The sequence below is a fragment of the Vulpes lagopus genome, chromosome 9, assembly GCF_018345385.1.
Source record: "Vulpes lagopus strain Blue_001 chromosome 9, ASM1834538v1, whole genome shotgun sequence".
Classification (NCBI taxonomy): Eukaryota; Metazoa; Chordata; class Mammalia; order Carnivora; family Canidae; genus Vulpes; species Vulpes lagopus.
The window spans coordinates 79783169-79800231 of NC_054832.1; the positions used below are offsets into that span (position 1 = coordinate 79783169).

The 17063-nt window shown below is 37.3% G+C and overlaps 1 protein-coding gene across 4 annotated transcripts in view; it reads left to right on the plus strand.

The window, feature by feature from the left end:
- PRKDC (protein kinase, DNA-activated, catalytic subunit) overlaps window positions 1-17063 on the plus strand; it is a 206530-nt gene that overhangs the window by 119830 nt on the left and 69637 nt on the right. For all 4 annotated transcript variants that reach the window (XM_041769223.1, XM_041769224.1, XM_041769225.1 and 1 more), the window contains 8 exons: window positions 3119-3270; window positions 3888-4019; window positions 9910-10021; window positions 12299-12423; window positions 12509-12658; window positions 13895-14068; window positions 14973-15071; window positions 16188-16395. In XM_041769223.1, the coding sequence (XP_041625157.1) occupies window positions 3119-3270; window positions 3888-4019; window positions 9910-10021; window positions 12299-12423; window positions 12509-12658; window positions 13895-14068; window positions 14973-15071; window positions 16188-16395 (1152 nt within the window). The remainder of the gene's footprint in view (window positions 1-3118; window positions 3271-3887; window positions 4020-9909; window positions 10022-12298; window positions 12424-12508; window positions 12659-13894; window positions 14069-14972; window positions 15072-16187; window positions 16396-17063) is intronic.

Genomic DNA, 17063 nt, shown 5'->3' on the forward strand with positions numbered 1-17063 from the left:
ATATTAGTCTCTTGCTGATATCATACCAGAATTTATGACAAATAATCCAAGCTCCTTTTAATGAAAAGAGTTAACATTTTTAGCAGTCATATTGCTGTACTAAGTGGCCTCATAATGCTTTAGTCTATTTGTTTTCTTTTGTGTCTGCTTTTGATAATTCCTCTGACTTTGTGTTTATTTTTAAGCTATCAGGTGTTTGTTTTGTTTCTTGCTTTTACTTGCTAGGAGCTTGGAAACTAGGTAACTGATATATTAAAAATAAGCTTGAAATAAATGTCAGTATAGGCCCTGAATATGAGGTCCTGAAAAGTTCTGCTGTAACTAAAGTCCCTGGATTTTTTTGGCATTTGTTTTGCCAGCTTACCTACTTAGTATTGTCTCTGGCTCATTAATGGTTGAGATTGCCAATAAAAAGGTGACTACCAGGTGAATGATATTATGTCATACTCAGGCAGTCTTGTGGCTTCCTCCAGTTTAGATTCATATGTGCTAGAGCTTTGCCCATCACTTAAAAACTTTAGCACAAAAGTTTTCATGTAATATCCTGTGAACACTCCTCAGTAAACATAATATACAGACATAAGATTTTTACATATGTGTACCTATATCTGGATATGCCGGTCTGATTTCAGAGTAAATCAAATTTAGATTTCTTAGCTTAAGTGTGATAAAATAATTTGTACTATGCTAATAACACGAAAGAATTGAGAGAGTATATAGTTTAACTCAGGAACCATTGGGAGAGATTGAGTTAAATGTCAGGTGCTTGGCTGAGCTTGAGAAAGCTGAACTGTTAGGTGTCAGAATAGCTGCATAAAATAATAGTGAGTCAAAGTGAAAATCAAGTGAAACCTTTAATCATTTATTGTGGTAGTAGAAACAAGAGGCTAAGGCCAGAGGAAGCATTGACTCCCCATTTGTTTCCCCCATGGAACATTGCAACATGGTCTGTTCTGGTCAAGGGTCAGGTGGATTAACTAGACATTCAAACATATGACACAGCATAACCACTTGGGATGGGGTCATGGATGGCTAAGGGTCTGACTGCAGCTACCTTGGATATTGCAGAGCCCTGGTTGTGTCCCAGGCTGGTGCATGAGGGCAGTGCACCCATGAGGCCTGCCAGGTAAAGCCTTTGTCACTACCTGTGCTTGGAACTGAAAAATCAGGCATAGGCTTTTCATCAAAAGCCAGAAGCCTCAGGAGACTGACAGATTTCTTTTATAAATGGATTTTTGGATTAAAAAATGCTTTTCCACTGAGGTGGACACTTGACGGGATGAGCACTGGGTGTTTTTCTGTATGTTGGTAAATTGAACACCAATAAAAATTAATTTAAAAAAAAATGCTTTTCCTAGCATTCCATGCACGTGAATTAGAAGAAGAAACATTGTTAAAATGTCTATACTACCCAACGCAATCTCCACATTTAATGCAATCCCTATCAAAACACCACCAGCATTTTTCACAGAGCTAGAACTAAACAATCCTAAAATTTCTATGGAACCGCAAAAGACCCTGAATAGCCAAAGTAGTTATGAAAAAGAAAAATGAACTGGAGCCATCACAGTTCTGATTTCAAGCTGTATTACAAAGCTGTGATCATCAAGACAGTGTGGTTCTGGCACAAAAGAACCCAGACACATGAATCAGTGGAACAGAATAGAGAACCCAGAAATGGATGTTCATTCCTAGAGTCAACTAATAAACAGAATATCAACTAATAAACAGAAAAGGATATCAAATGGAAAAAAGTCTCTTCAACAAATGGTGTTGGGAAAACTAACAGCCACATGTAGAACAGTGAAACTAGACCACTTTTAACACCATGCACAAAAATAAATTCAAAATGGATGAAAGACTTTATTTATTTTTTTGGATGAAAGACTTTAATGTGAGATAGGAAACCATCAAAATCCTAGAAGAGAACAAAGCCACCTCTTTGACCTCAGCCATAGCAACTTCTTATTAGATATATCACCACAGGCAAGGGAAGGAAAGCAAAAATGAACTGTTGGGACTTCATCAAGATAAAAAGCTCTGCACAGTGAAGGAAAAAATCAACAAAACTAAAAGGCAGTCTTCAGAATGGGAGAAGATATTTGAAATGACATACCTGATGAAAGGCTAATGTCTAAAATCTACAAAGAACTTCTAAAACTCAACACCCAAAAACAAATAACCCAGTTAAGAAATGGGCAGAAGACATGAATAGATGCTTTTCCAAAGAAGACATCCAGATGGCTAAAACATACATAAAAAGATGCTCAACATCACTAATCATCAGGGAGATACAAATCAAAACCACAATGAGATAACATTGCACACCAGTCAGAATGCCTAAAATGAGCAAGGCAGGAAACAACAGATGTTGACGAGAATGTGGAAAAAAACAAATGCTCTTAACAAGGTGTTGGTGGGAATCCAAACTGTGCAGCCACCCTGGAGAACAGCAGAGAAGTTCCAGAAAAATGTTAAAAGTAGAACTGCCCTACAATCCAGCAATTACACTACTGGGTATTTACTCAAAGGATACAAAAATACAGATTTGAAGGGATACATCCACCTCAATGTTTATAGCAGCATTATCAACAATAGCCAAACTATGGAGACAGTCCAAATATCCATCAACTGAAGAATGGTTAAAGATGTATCTATACAATAGACTATTACTCAGCTATCAGAAAGAATGAAAACTTGCCATTTGCAATGATGGGGATAGAGCTAGAGTGTATTATGCTAAGTGAAATAAGTCAGAAATAGACAAATACCATATAATCTCATGCATGTATAGAATTTAAGAAACGAAACAGATGAACATATGTGAATGGGGAGAAAAAAAAAAGTAGAGGGAAACATGAGCCATGAGAGACTTTATAGAGAAGAAACTGAAGGTTGCTGGAGGGTGGTTGGTTAGGGATGGGCTAGATGGTGATGATTAAGGTTAGGGATGGGCACTTTCATGATGAACATTGGGTGTTGTATAAGTGATGAATCACTGAATTCTACTCCACACACCAATATTGCATTGTATGTTCACTACCTAAATTTAAATTGAAAAAAATGCTTTTCCAGAATGGAATGCTGCATATTAATATAAATTTCTGTACTTTTTTAGGGTGTCCCTAAAGACGAAGTGTTGGCAAATCGATTGCTTCATTTCCTAATGGAACATGTTTTTCATCAAAAAAGAGCTGTGTTTAGGCATAACCTTGAAATTATAAAAACCCTTGTTGAATGCTGGAAGGATTGTTTATCTGTTCCTTATAGGTATAAATTCACTGGATTTTGCAATATCATTTAGACGTTTTAAAAATGTAGCATGATGTAAATGGTGATTACAGTGAAATTTAATTACTCGAAATAATAAAAGAAGGAATATAATTTGAAATCACATCATTTATAAGGGTATAATATTGCTGCTAATAAAACTATAACCTCCAAAATTTGACAGTAGAAGCACCTCTGGGCAAGTCATTGCCTCTAGGTGGCTCCTGTTCCATCTTTCAACTCACCTGTGGCTTTTCTCACACACTGGGCATGTGGGGTGCTCTCTGCTCTTCACTGTTCCAGTTCAGGGGTAGACTGTACGATTTTTCTTCCCTTTTAGCACAGCCTGAGGTGAGCTAAAACTTTCTGAAGGTTTCAGTATCAACTAAAGGTGAATGGGGGAAATAATTATATCATGAGAAATGTAGATGTGTCTGTGTTGCACAGCTAGAGTAATGTGAATGCATACAAAGAGGGTATTTGCAAGAAGGGTGTTAAACATGGGGAAAGATAAAGTATTTCTTATCCTGAATATTAGTCATAGAAAATTTTATATCTTCTCGCTGCCTATTTTATTATGTGATAACCTATATTTATTCTTTATTCTTATGTTTCAGGTTGATATTTGAAAAGTTTTCCAGTAAAGATCCTAATTCTAAAGACAATTCAGTAGGAATTCAATTATTAGGCATTGTAATGGCCAATAACTTGCCTCCCTATGACCCAAAATGTGGCATAGAGAGCATAAAGTGAGTATATTTTTTGATATATTTTTTATTGGAGTTTGATTTGCCAACATATAGCATAACACCCAGTGCTCATCCCATCCAGTGCCCCCCTCAGTGCCCATCACCCAGTCACCCCATACCCCCACCCACCTCCCTTGCTACTACCCCTTGTTCATTTCCCAGAGTTAGGTGTCTCTCGTGTTCTGTCACCCTCACTGATATTTCCTCATTTTCTCTCCTTTCCCCTTTATTCCCTGTCACTATTTTTTATATTCCCCAAATAAATGAGACCATGTAATGTTTGTCCTTCTCCGATTGACTCCCTTCACTCAGCCCAATACCCTCCAGTTCCATCCACGTCGAAGCAAATGGTGGGTATTTGTCATTTCTAATGGCTAATATTCCATTGTATACATAAACCACATCTTCTTTATCCATCATCTTTTGATGGACACCAAGGCTCCTTCCACAGTTTGGCTCTTGTGGCCGTTGCTGCTATAAACCTTGGGGTGCAAGTGTCCTGCCATTTTACTGCATCTGTATCTTTGGGGTAAATCCCCAACAGTGCAATTGCTGGGTCATAGGGCAGGTCTACTTTTAACTCTTTGAGGAACCTCCACACAGTTTTCCAGAGTGGTTGCACCAGTTCACATTCCCACCAACAGTGCAAGAGGGTTCCCTTTTCTCCACATCCTCTCAACATTTGTGGCTTTCTGCCTTGTTAATTTTCCCCCGTTCTCACTGGTGTGAGGTGGTATCTCATTGTGGTTTTGATTTGTATTTCCCTGATGGCAAATGATGGGGAACATTTTCTCATGAGCTTGTTGGCCATGTCTGTGTCTTCCTCTGTGAAATTTCTGTTCATGTCTTTTGCCCATTTCAGGATTGGATTGTTTGTTTCTTTGCTGTTTAATAAGTTCTTTATAGATCTTGGATATTAGCCGTTTATCTGGTATGTCATTTGCAAATATCTTCTCCCATTCTGTAGGTTGTCTTTTAGTGTTGTTGACTGTTCCTTTTGCTGTGCAGAGGCTTTTTATCTTGATTAAGTCCCAATAATTCATTTTTGCTTTGGTTTCCCTTGCCTTCATAGATGTATCTTGCAAGAAGTTGCTGTGGCCAAGTTCAAAAAGGGTGTTGCCTGTGTTCAAAAGAAATAAAAGGCATTCAAATTGGCAAAGAAGAGGTCAAACTCTCCCTCTTTGCAGATGACATGAAACTGTATATAGAAAACCCAAAAGACTCCACCCCAAGATTGCTAGAACTCATACAGCAATTCGGCAGTGTGGCAGGATACAAAATCAATGCCCAGAAATCAGTGGCATTTCTATACACTTAACAATGAGACTGAAGAAAGAGAAATTAAGGCGTCAGTCCCATTTACAATTGCACCCAAAAGCATAAGATGCCTAGGAATAAACCTAACCAAAGAGGTAAAGGATCTATACCCTAAAAACTATAGAACACTTCTGAAAGAAATTGAGGAAGACACAAAGAGATGGAAAAATATAACATGCTCGTGGATTGGCAGAATTGATATTGTGAAAATGTCTTTGCTACCCAGGGCAATTTACACATTTAATGCAATCCCTATCAGAATACCATGGACTTTCTTCAGAGAGTTGGAACAAATGGTCTTAAGATTTGTGTGGAATCAGAAAAGACCCCAAATAGCCAGGGGAATATTGAAAAAGAAAACCAGTGCCAGGGGTATCACAATACCGGATTTCAAGTTGCACTACAAAGCTGTGATCATCAGGACAGTGTGGTACAGGCACAAAAACAGACACATAGATCAATGGAACAGAATACAGAATGCAGAAATGGGACCTCAACTCTGGTCAACTAATATTCAACAAAGTAGGAAAGACTATCCACTGGAAAAAGGACAGTCTCTTCAATAAATGCTGGGAAAATTGGACAGCCACGTGCAGAAGAATGAAAGTAGACCATGCTCTTACACCGTACACAAAGATAAACTCAAAATGGATGAAAGATCTAAATATGAGACAAGAATCCATCAAAATCCTAGAGGAGAACACAGGCAACACCTTTTTTGTACTTGGTCATAGTATGTTTTAAATTCATTTGTATTTCCTTGGTATTGGTTGTGATCTCTCCATTTTTATTTGTGGTTTTATTAATTAGAGTCTTTTTTGTTTTAGTAAGGCTGGCTAATGGTTAATTTATCTTACTAATTTTTTCAAAGAACCAGCTCCTGGTTTTGTTGATCTGTTCCACAGTTCTTCTGGTCTCTATTTCACTGAGTTCTGCTCAAATCTTTATTAACTCTCTTCTTCTGCTTCGTGTAGGTTTTATTTGCTGTTGTTTCTCCAGTTCCTTTAGGTGCATGGTTAGCTTGTTTTTTGAGTTTTTTCCAGTTTTTTGAGGGATCCTCGTATTGCGATGTATTTCCCTCTCAGGCCTGCTTTTGCTGTATCCCAAAGATTTTAAACGGTTGTATCTGCATTCTCATTAGTTTCCAGGAATCTTTTTAATTCTTCTCTAATTTCCTGGTTGAACCTTTCATCTTATAGTAGGGTGCTCTTTAACCTCCACGTGTTTGAATTTCTTCCAAATTTCTTCTTGTGATTGAGTTCAAGTTTCAAAGCATTATGGTCTGAAAATATGCAGGGGACAATCCCAGTCTTTTGGTATCGGTTAAGACCTGATTTGTGACCCAGTATATGGTCTATTCTGGAGAAAGTTCCATGTGCACTTGAGAAGAATGTGTATTCAGTGTCATTTGGATGTAAAGTTCTGTAAATATCTGTGAAATCCATCTGGTCCAGTGTATCATTTAAATCTCTTGTTTCTTTGGAGATGTTGTGCTTAAAAGATCCGTCATTTGCAGAAAGTTCCGTGTTGAAGTCTCCTAGTATTAGTGTATTATTATCTAAGTATGTCTTCATTTTGGTTATTTTAGAGACACAGGCAGAGGGAGAAGCAGGCTCCATGCACTGGGAGCCCGACGTGGGATTCGATCCCGGGTCTCCAGGATCGCACCCTGGGCCAAAGGCAGGCACTAAACTGCTGTGCCACCCAGGGATCCCCTCATTTTGGTTATTAATTGATTGATATACTTGGCAGTTCCCCTATTAGGGGCATAAATATTCATGATTGTTAGGTCCTCTTGTTGGATAGATCCTTTAAGTATGATATAGTGTCCCTCTTCATTTCTTACTACAGTCTTTGGGATAAACTTTAATTTATATGATATGAGGATGGCTACCCCTGCTTTCTTTTGAGGTCCACTTGAATGGTAAATGGTTCTCTACCCTTTCATTTTCAGGCTGGAGGAGTCCTTAGGTCTAAAATGAGTTTCTTGTGGACAGCAAATAGATGGGTCTTGCTTTTTTGTCCAGTCTGAAACCCGGTGCATTTGATGATATCCTGTAGCCCATTCACGTTCAGAGTTACTATTGAAAGATATGAATTTAGTGTCATCATAATACCTATTTAGTCCCTGTTTTTGTGGATTATTTCTTTGGGCATCCTCTTTCTTTTATAGGGTCCCCCTTAATATTTCTTGCAGAGCTGGTTTGGAGGTCACATATTCTTTCAGTTCCTGCCTGTCTTGGAAGCTCTTTATCTCTCCTTCTATTCTGAATGAGAGCCTTGCTAGATAGAGTATTCTTGGCTGCATGTTTTTCTCATTTAGGACCCTGAATATATCCTGTCAGCCCTTTCTGGCCTGCGAGGTCTCTGAGGAGAGGTCTGCTATTAATTTCATATTTCTTCCCATATATGTTAGGGATCTCTTGTGTCTTGCTGCTTTAGGATTTTCTCTTTATCTTTGGAATTTGCAAGTTTCACTATTAAATGTCAAGGTGTTGAATGGTTTTTATTGATTTTAGGGGGGGATTCTCTCTATCTCCTGGATCTGAACGCCTGTTTCCCTCCCCAAATTAGGGAAGTTCTCAGCAATGATTTGTTCAAATATGCTTTCTGGTCCTCCGTCCTTCTCAGTGCCCCTCCCAAGTAAATGTAGAGTTTTCCCTCTGAGTCTGTCATTTATTTCCCTTAACCTTTCCTCATGGTCTTTTAATTGTTTTTCTCTTTTTTTCTCAGCTTCCTTCCTTGCCATCAACTTGTCTTCTATGTCACTCACTCTTTCTTCTACCTCATTAGCCCTTGTCATTAGGACCTCCAGTTTGGATTGCATCTCATTTAATTGATTTTTTAATTTCGGCCTAATTAGATCTAAATTCTGCAGTCATGAAGTCTCTTGATTCCTTTATGCTTTTTTTCCAGAGCCACCAGTAGCTTTATAATTGTGCTTCTGAATTGGCTTTCTGACATGGCATTGTAATCCAAATTCTATAACTCTGTGGCAGAGAGTACTGTTTCTCATTCTTTCTTTTGTGGTGAGTTCTTTCTAGTCATGCTCACTGCAGAGTGGCTAAAGACGAGTTGTACTTGTTAAAAGCACAAACTCTTCTCTCTGTAGCATTCCAGCTGTTCTCTCTTTAAATCTCAGGTCAAATTAGAAGGTTTTCAGGATGTTTTGAAAGTTATCTAGGTAAGTTGGTGGGGACAGGTGACTTGGGCACCCTACTCCTCCACCATCTTGCCGTGCTGTCGCATAAAATGAGTACTGAGGAGTTCGGCTTTGCTTCTTTTCTAGATTACGATATCGATGAATTGGACTGACACAGTGAAATATGGTCTAATTTTGATGAATTTAAAGAACTAGACCCATGTAAAAAATATTTTTACTAAAATTTAGGTAGTTTGGCTTACAGGTCATTTGATAGAAGAAATATGTTAATGGAGTGAATGCAGAAAGTTAAGGTTTTCAAAATAAGTATAATTTGTTTCAAGTGTGTTTTAGCAAATAGGAGGTGTTAGGTATTTTCTTTAGTATTTTCTAATGTCACATTTTCAGCATTTGCCCTAAAGCAACACAAGCTCTGTGGGATCATTTGTTACTGGATCATGACTTGAAAGCCCTGTCACTGTACTTTTTGCTGTAGCTACAGCCTCTGATCCCTCCATTAGGACCCTATGTGCGTGGGGATGGATGCGGCCCAATGCCTGGAGGGAGGGATGCTAGTGAGATACATGATGTGATGAGCACTGAGTGTTATATACTTCAGATGAATTGTTGAAAATTGCATCTGAAACTAATGATGTACTATATGGTAACAGATTGAATTTAAATTAAAAAAAAAAGATATCTGTACCATCATAGAATGGAACTTCATTGTCCTACTGTTTTAGGATTTTTTTAAAAGTCAGTGTTTGCATCACTGTTACTGTAGATTTCAACATCCACCTTCTGAGCTTTTCCCATTATTTTTAAAGTGTCTCACTTTGGTTGGCCTTCCTGCGTTAGCCTCCTGGCACTAGTTACACCAGTCACCTGATACTGTATACAGACATGTGAGTCCATAAAGACTCAGTGGGAAATAGTTTACTTTTAGATGAGTTACATTTTTTGAGCTTTGATTCACTCAGTGACAACTGAACAGAGCTTCTCTGGAGGTGGAGCCTAACGTGCTGTGGCCGATGGAGTCCGGGGGCCCTGCACTGGTGTTCACTCTCCTCATTTCTGTGTCCTGCTCTTGTCATAGCAGATGGCTTTCAAGGGTTGTTGGTAAATCATGATATTGGATAGTAGCTTTCTTTTCACTACGGTTTCGGTATACCATCCAGCACTATGTTTTACTTTGACTATAGTAGGTCCTGTGTGACTGAACTGGGAACTTTAATGTACATTCCTGGTCATGATGTAACAGCCTTAAGTATATCTTCACATGTATTTTCACATAAATAACTTGGATTATGTTTTATGTTTTGTATTTTCTCAATTTGTGCTATTAATGTGGCACAAAGAGTAAAGTTGTTATATTTTTATGTCAACAGTATGTATTATTTGATACATATTTATTTTCTATATTTGTTACAGATACTTTGAAGCTTTGGTCAGTAACATGTCCTTTGTAAAATATAAAGAGGTATATGCAGCAGCAGCAGAAGTTCTAGGACTTACTCTTCGATATATTACCGAGAGAGAAAATGTGAGTGTGTTATACAATTTTAATAAATACTTCTTTTTCAGATTTGATTTATCATAACACTTGTTACTTATATTCTCTATAATGTAATAAAGCAAAATGGGCATTCTGCATTTATTAATACTTTAGTCTTTCCGGTTGTATACAGTGCTCAATTTTTTTTAAAGAGGACATATGATTTTTTTGAACACTTGTAAACTTAGTGAACATTTAAAGATTGGTAAATTTTTATTGTGAAAGTCAGAATATGAATATATAACTGGTTTTCATTCCTCTGAAAGTAATGCCAGGATTTCCTTTTGGAGAAAATTATTTTGTTGGCTACCTGCCATGGTTAGTTAGAGCTAAGGTAACTAGGAAAATGCCCTACGTCCAATCTGGGACAGAATATAGCTGTGAGACAGGACAGGGTACCTCAGAGACCATTTGTCAGTCTTGCGTGCCCTACCCACTTTACAGAATAACCTCACTGTATCTTCAAGTGCAATGTACATTCAGAGTACTGCAGTACTCAACAGCATGTGTAATTATTACAAATATGTAAATTTCTTGGACCAGTGTATGGAAATTATATGTTCTAAGTTACTTGAAAATAGCATAGTGGAATGATGCTTACATTGCTGTCCTTCCATGATTAGTAAGTGAGGTGCTATGTATTTTGGAGCCCTCAAAACCACTGTCACTCATTGTGACAAGCTGCTCTTGGCAGGTCTTTTTGCAATCTGTCCAAGATGACATAGTTGATCATTCCTCCTGATTTCCCTTTGTCATTGCTTCTAGGACACTCTTGGCTCTCTTCCTACTTCCCGGGCAGTTTCTTCTTTCTTCTGTAGCTCTATGTTTCTTGGCCACCTCCCTAGCTCTGGTCGTCCTGCTCCCCTGTCACTGGTCCTCCTGCTCCCCTGTCAACTATCCAGCCTGTGGCTTTGAAAACTGCCTGTATGTTCATGATTCCCAACTTTATACCTCCAGTCCACATCCTCTTCTGAAAGTAAAGATGCAGAGTAGAGATTGGGGTGTTTTCACTATGTGACTAGGTGAGGAGTTTAGGGAACTCAGAAGATCCTGAAGGCACCCAGCATACCCCAGCACAATGTAGTGGACCCCTGCCCATTTTGCTAGTTGGGCATTTATTTATGTTTAAAAAAAAAAGTTAAGGGAAAGAGACCTGTTTGAGGAGATCAGTCTTCACTTATAATTTATTTTAGGGATTACCAGCTATTTTTGTAAAATAAGATTTTAATATTTAGAATAACCTTGTTGTTATTACAGGATTCTGATGTCCCTAGATGTTAGGTTTCAGATTACATAATATGCTAAATTTTCAGTACAGATGGAGCAAATTATAGCAGATCCCAGGTTTAATCTCTCTTCACTTAAATTTCAAGTTAGTAAGAATGATAAATACTTTTGTTTTACATAGTTCTTTTCTGAATATAAAATGGTATTGAGTTAGAGTAGAAATTAGAAAAAGAGTGAAATATAAGGAAGTGAGAGTCACTCATATTCTAATCACTAAATTGCTTTTAGTGCCTGAGATGTAGTCTCCAGTCATCAGCATGTATGTGCATGCATTTGTCTTCTGTTGTTCACCCATATTGTATTCTTTTATAATTTTGGTTATATATGTCAGGTACTTACTGGCTGGCTCTGGGCTCTGAGCATGCAGCCAGGAACAGGGCAGGCCAAGCCCCTGCCTCAGGAAGCTAGCTAGCGTTTGGTGAGGGAATACAGACAATACACGAGCGAATCTATCATGGTAGATAGTAACACGTGTTGAAGAGAAAACTATAGGGAGATATACAGTGATGGGGTTGGTTGTTTAGATAAAGTTGCTTAAAAATTTTGGTCTGTATGAATATTTGACCAGAGATATTAACCCTGGCATCATAAAATATGTTTACCGAGCATTTAATTACTGATTTTAGTTCAGCTTCTCAAATAACTTGTTAGCAGTATTTCAGGTGTCAGAGGAAGCACTAATCTTCACTAACCTGCCATCGGACAGCAGCTGGATGCCACCAGTGGTAGCAGCACAGAGCAGGCATGGTGATGGCTTGGTTCACCCAACTCACAGCCCCAGAGCTTCTTGTGCCCAGGGGTTAATGCCAAACCTGTGCACACGCCTGACACTGTACCCTGTGAACACCTTTACTTTGTAGGTGATAGCATGGAACACCTTCCTTGAGTTCACTTAACTATTTAAGACAAACCTGTTTTCAGTAAACAGTGTAAGTTTGCACCTTTGTGAATTTGAGAAAAAAAAACTTAATTTTTCAGATACTGGAGAATGTGGTGTATGAACTGGTCATAAAGCAGTTGAAACAACATCAGAATACGATGGAGGACAAATTTATTGTGTGCTTGAACAAAGTTGTGAAGAACTTTCCTCCTCTTGCCGATAGGTAAGATGTCAGTTATGGTGGACATCGTGTTGCAAGGGACTGTCTGTAACTGTCCTCTCACTCATTGGCCATGTCCACTGGTTAGATTTATGAACGCCGTATTCTTCCTGCTGCCAAAATTTCACGGAGTGATGAAGACCCTCTGTCTGGAGGTGGTGTTGTGTCGTGCAGAGGAAATAACAAATATCTACTTAGAGTTAAAGAGCAAAGATTTCATTCAAGTCATGAGACACAGGTGAGTGTGAAGCTAGCTCTAAAATTTTGATTTGTTCAGCTGTCTCCTTCAACTCAAAGAATTTGTAGGTTTTCATAAAATATATTTGTTAAATTTTAATCAGAATTAAAGGTGGTAGAGCGTGCCCTCCTGCCTCCTATAATGTGACACTTTGGGAAAGCCACACCTCATGCGTTGTCTGTGGCTCTTTTCAGATTTAAAATGCATGGTTTTGAGTTCTGTAGTCATTTTGCCAGCTAGGAGGCTTCCATTATTTGTTAAAATTATTCATTTATTTTCACATTATACTACTCAAATATTAAAGGTGATGTTGATCACTTACAGTCATTCAGTATTTCCCTGTAGAAATACTGATTACAGTATTTCTCTGTACTCTTTTTCAGACTTGTCTGTATACATATTTTTTACATAGGGATAAATTATTAATGCCAATAACAAAGAATATATGTCATTGTGTTGTGTTATCCTTCAGTAGAAATTTACTGAGTATCTACCGTGAGTAAAGCATTAAGCTGGGGGCTTTGAGGAGGAAAAAATACATAAAACCAGGAAACAGGTGTGCACTTTATTTGAGGCCCAGGCTACTCTTAACTCGGTTTTGACCTGCCCAGGTGTCTTGACTAGCACTTGAAATCATTTTTTCAAAATGTGGAATCCTTTATTTTTAATTTACTTATTTAATTTATTAATTTTATTTATTTAATTTATTTTTAATTTATTTTGTTGACATTTGGGATTTTTAAAAAATGAACTTTTATTTTGTAATAACTTTATATTTACAGAAAAGTTGAAAGATAATGCGCAAAGTTCTCATGTACCCTTCACCCAGTTTTTCCGTGTCATATAATTATGGTACATTTGTCAAAACTAAGAAATTCACATTGGTATGTTACTGTTAACGAAACAACACTTTATATAGATTTTACCAGTTTTCTCACTAGTGTCCTTTTTCTATTCCAGGATCTAATGCAGGATACCACAGTGAATTAATTTGTTTATTTTTAACATCCTAGCTCATGATAATTTTTTTTTTTTTTTAAGATTTTATTTATTTATTTTTTAATTAACTTTTATTGGTGTTTAATTTACCAACATGATAATTTTTTTAAATGTAATTTTTATGTTTCTGTTGTAACAGATTTTGCAATAGCACAAAGAAGAAAAAGTTACTTGTCATATCTGAAAGTATAATAAAAATTGTTAAATTTGTGTGTTCTTAAAAATCTCTCGTTATAGAGATGATGAAAGACAGAAAGTGTGTTTGGACATAATTTATAAGATGATGGCAAAATTGAAACCAGTAGAACTCCGAGACCTTTTGAATTCTGTTGTAGAATTCATTTCTCATCCTTCTCCAGTGTGTAGGGAACAAATGTATAATATTCTAATGTGGGTTCATGACAATTACCGGTAAGCTCTGCATTAACTTAAAAATTTTTTTTTTTTTTTTTAGTGGGAGGTGGTGGTGGAGGGGCAGGAAGAGGGAGAACAAGAATCTTAAGCAGACCCCACACCCAGCACAGAGCCTGACATGGGGCTTGATCTCATGACCCTGAGATCATGACCTGAGCTAAAACCAAGAGTTGGATGCTTAACTGACTGAGCTATCCAGGCGCCCCATTAATATTAATAATTTAATTATTATTTTAATATTGATAAATATTAATATTTTATATTACTATTTTTAAGGGAATATTTGGGTGCTTATAGCAATCTGGAACAGATTATTATAAATAATAAAACACTTTTAAACCTATGATTAATGATTAAAACAAGTTTATTTTAGTACATTGACATGTATCCTTATTTTAACTCCTTTTATGTACCTATGGGAAATATTCAGAGTATGCAGTTATTGGTTGAGTTAATAGTGTAATCTGTTTTTTTAGTTATCCCTTTAAGATCTGACAAAATTAAGGAAATGAACTATGTGGGATGTCTTTATCCTATAGGACGTCCATCATACCACTTCCTAGGAGAGGTCTGATCCTCTCCAGGGACCTCTTAGCACTCCCAGGGAGCCCTGTGCAGCCCTGCTTCCATTACCCATCCACTCTGCCTCATGAATGTGAGCCCTATCACTTTGCCGGGGGGCGGGGGTGGTGATGACAGTCACTTTGATGGGCTCACAGAGGCATCAGAGGAGGGTGTCAGGGTACATACATATGAGGGTAGGTTCTGCTGTGATTTGGGAAGTTAAAATATATGGGGAAAGCCAGATTATTTTCCTTTAATTATAGGTGGTGTTTTGGGGTTGAACAAAACTGATAGAAGACAATATTAATGTTTTGTCATTTTGTTATTTTTTTCTCAGAGATCCAGAAAGTCAAGCAGATGATGACTCTCGGGAAATATTTAAGTTGGCAAAAGATGTGTTGATTCAAGGATTGATTGATGAGAACGCTGGGCTTCAGTATGTGCTCCTCCTGGAATAATTGGGCCAGGACAAATAAATTTAGTGGTATTTCTTTCTAGATTTACACAAAGTATTTTTCAGCAATTTTAGAATTATATTTATAGTATTAGCATTTTCTCTGCTTTCTCCATTCATAGTGTTTAATAAGAAAGTATTTGAAATCACATTAAGACTTAAAAGTCCTGGGATCCCTGGGTGGCGCAGCGGTTTGGCGCCTGCCTTTGGCCCAGGGCGCGATCCTGGAGACCCGGGATCGAATCCCACATCGGGCTCCCGGTGCATGGAGCCTGCTTCTCCCTCTGCCTGTGTCTCTGGCTCTGTCTCTCCTTCTATCTCTCAAGAATAAATAAATAAAATCTTTAAAAAAATATAAAAAATAAAATGCCTACCCTGGTGGTTTTGTGAGCATTTTTTCAAGTGCTAAGAAAGGGCAGAAACTTTTTGTATGATTCTCTATATCAGTTTTCCATTCTGCAATTTTAAACTCCTTTCAATTTCATAAGCATTCATAAATTATAGAGCCTACCCTGTTTTTTGTTTGTTTTAGCGGGTGAGAGGGGCAGAGGGAAAGGAAGAGAGAATATTAAGGAAGCTCCACACACTGTGGGCTTTGATCTCACAATTCTGAGATCAGACCTGAAATCAAAACTTCAGGTTCTTCATTAACTGAGCCACCCAGGCACCCTGAGCATAACCTAGTTTTTAACTAGTTTAAATTTTGAATATTTTATGGCACTAATTCTTGGAGTGAGTTGTTTTAGCAAGGCAGTGAAGGAGTATATATAATTTCTTAAGGTGTTTTTTCAGTTTCTAAATACTTATATAATCATCATTGAAAATAATAGATCATTCTCACATAATAGAAATGAGAACAAAATCATCTAGTTTTTCACCTCTTGTTAAATATGTTAAAGTTTTGGAGTATTCCCTTCTTTCAGTGCATGTTATTGTTCATAACTCAGATTAAGCTCTTTATACAATTTTGAATGTAGTTTTCCTGTATGTTAAGCTTTATAGAGACAACAAACTGCCTTCACATGACACTGTGTGTAGGACATTCTTTCTCATTTACTAATATCTGAGAAATATGCTTATTTCCTCTCTGCTTTTCAGATTAATTATTCGAAATTTCTGGAGCCATGAAACAAGATTACCTTCAAATACTTTGGACCGATTGTTGGCACTAAATTCCTTATATTCTCCGAAGATAGAAGTGCACTTTTTAAGTTTAGCAACAGATTTTCTACTTGAAATGACTAGCCTGAGTCCAGATTATGCAAACCCTGTGTTTGAGCATCCTCTGTCAGAATGTGAATTTCAGGTGAAGTACTTATCTCTAATAATAAATATTATAAGCTTTTCGTGTCTTTTAGTCAACAAACATTTTCTTTTTTTTTCTATAGAGTTCTTTATTCATGAAAGACACAGAAAGAGAGGCAGAGACATTGACAGAGGGAGAAGCAGGCTCCCTACAGGGAGCCCGATGTGGGACTTGATCCCAGGACCACCCCCTGAGCTGAAGGCAGACACTCAACCACTGAGCCACCCAGGCGTCCCAGTCGACAAACATTTTCTAATAGAGTTAAACTGGTTGTCTTTCTTTTATTGTGATATAATTAATATATATTAATTTCAAGTGTACAACATAATATTTGTGTGTATTGTGAAATAATCACCACAGTAAGTCTAGTTTCACCATGTACGTACAAATTTTTTTTCCTTTTGATGAGAACTTTTAACATCTACTCTCTTAGCAACTTTAAAATATACAATACAGTATTACTAACTATAGTCACCATGCTGCACATTCTGTCTCCATGACTTATTTATTTTTTAACTAGAAGTTTGTACCTTTTAATCCCCTTTCCCTGTATCCCCTTACCTCATCCTCAGCCTCTGGCAATCATCAGTCTGATCTCTATATCTATCAGTTTAGGTTTTTTTGTTTGTTTTGTTGTTACTTTTTAGATTCCACATGTAAGAGATCAT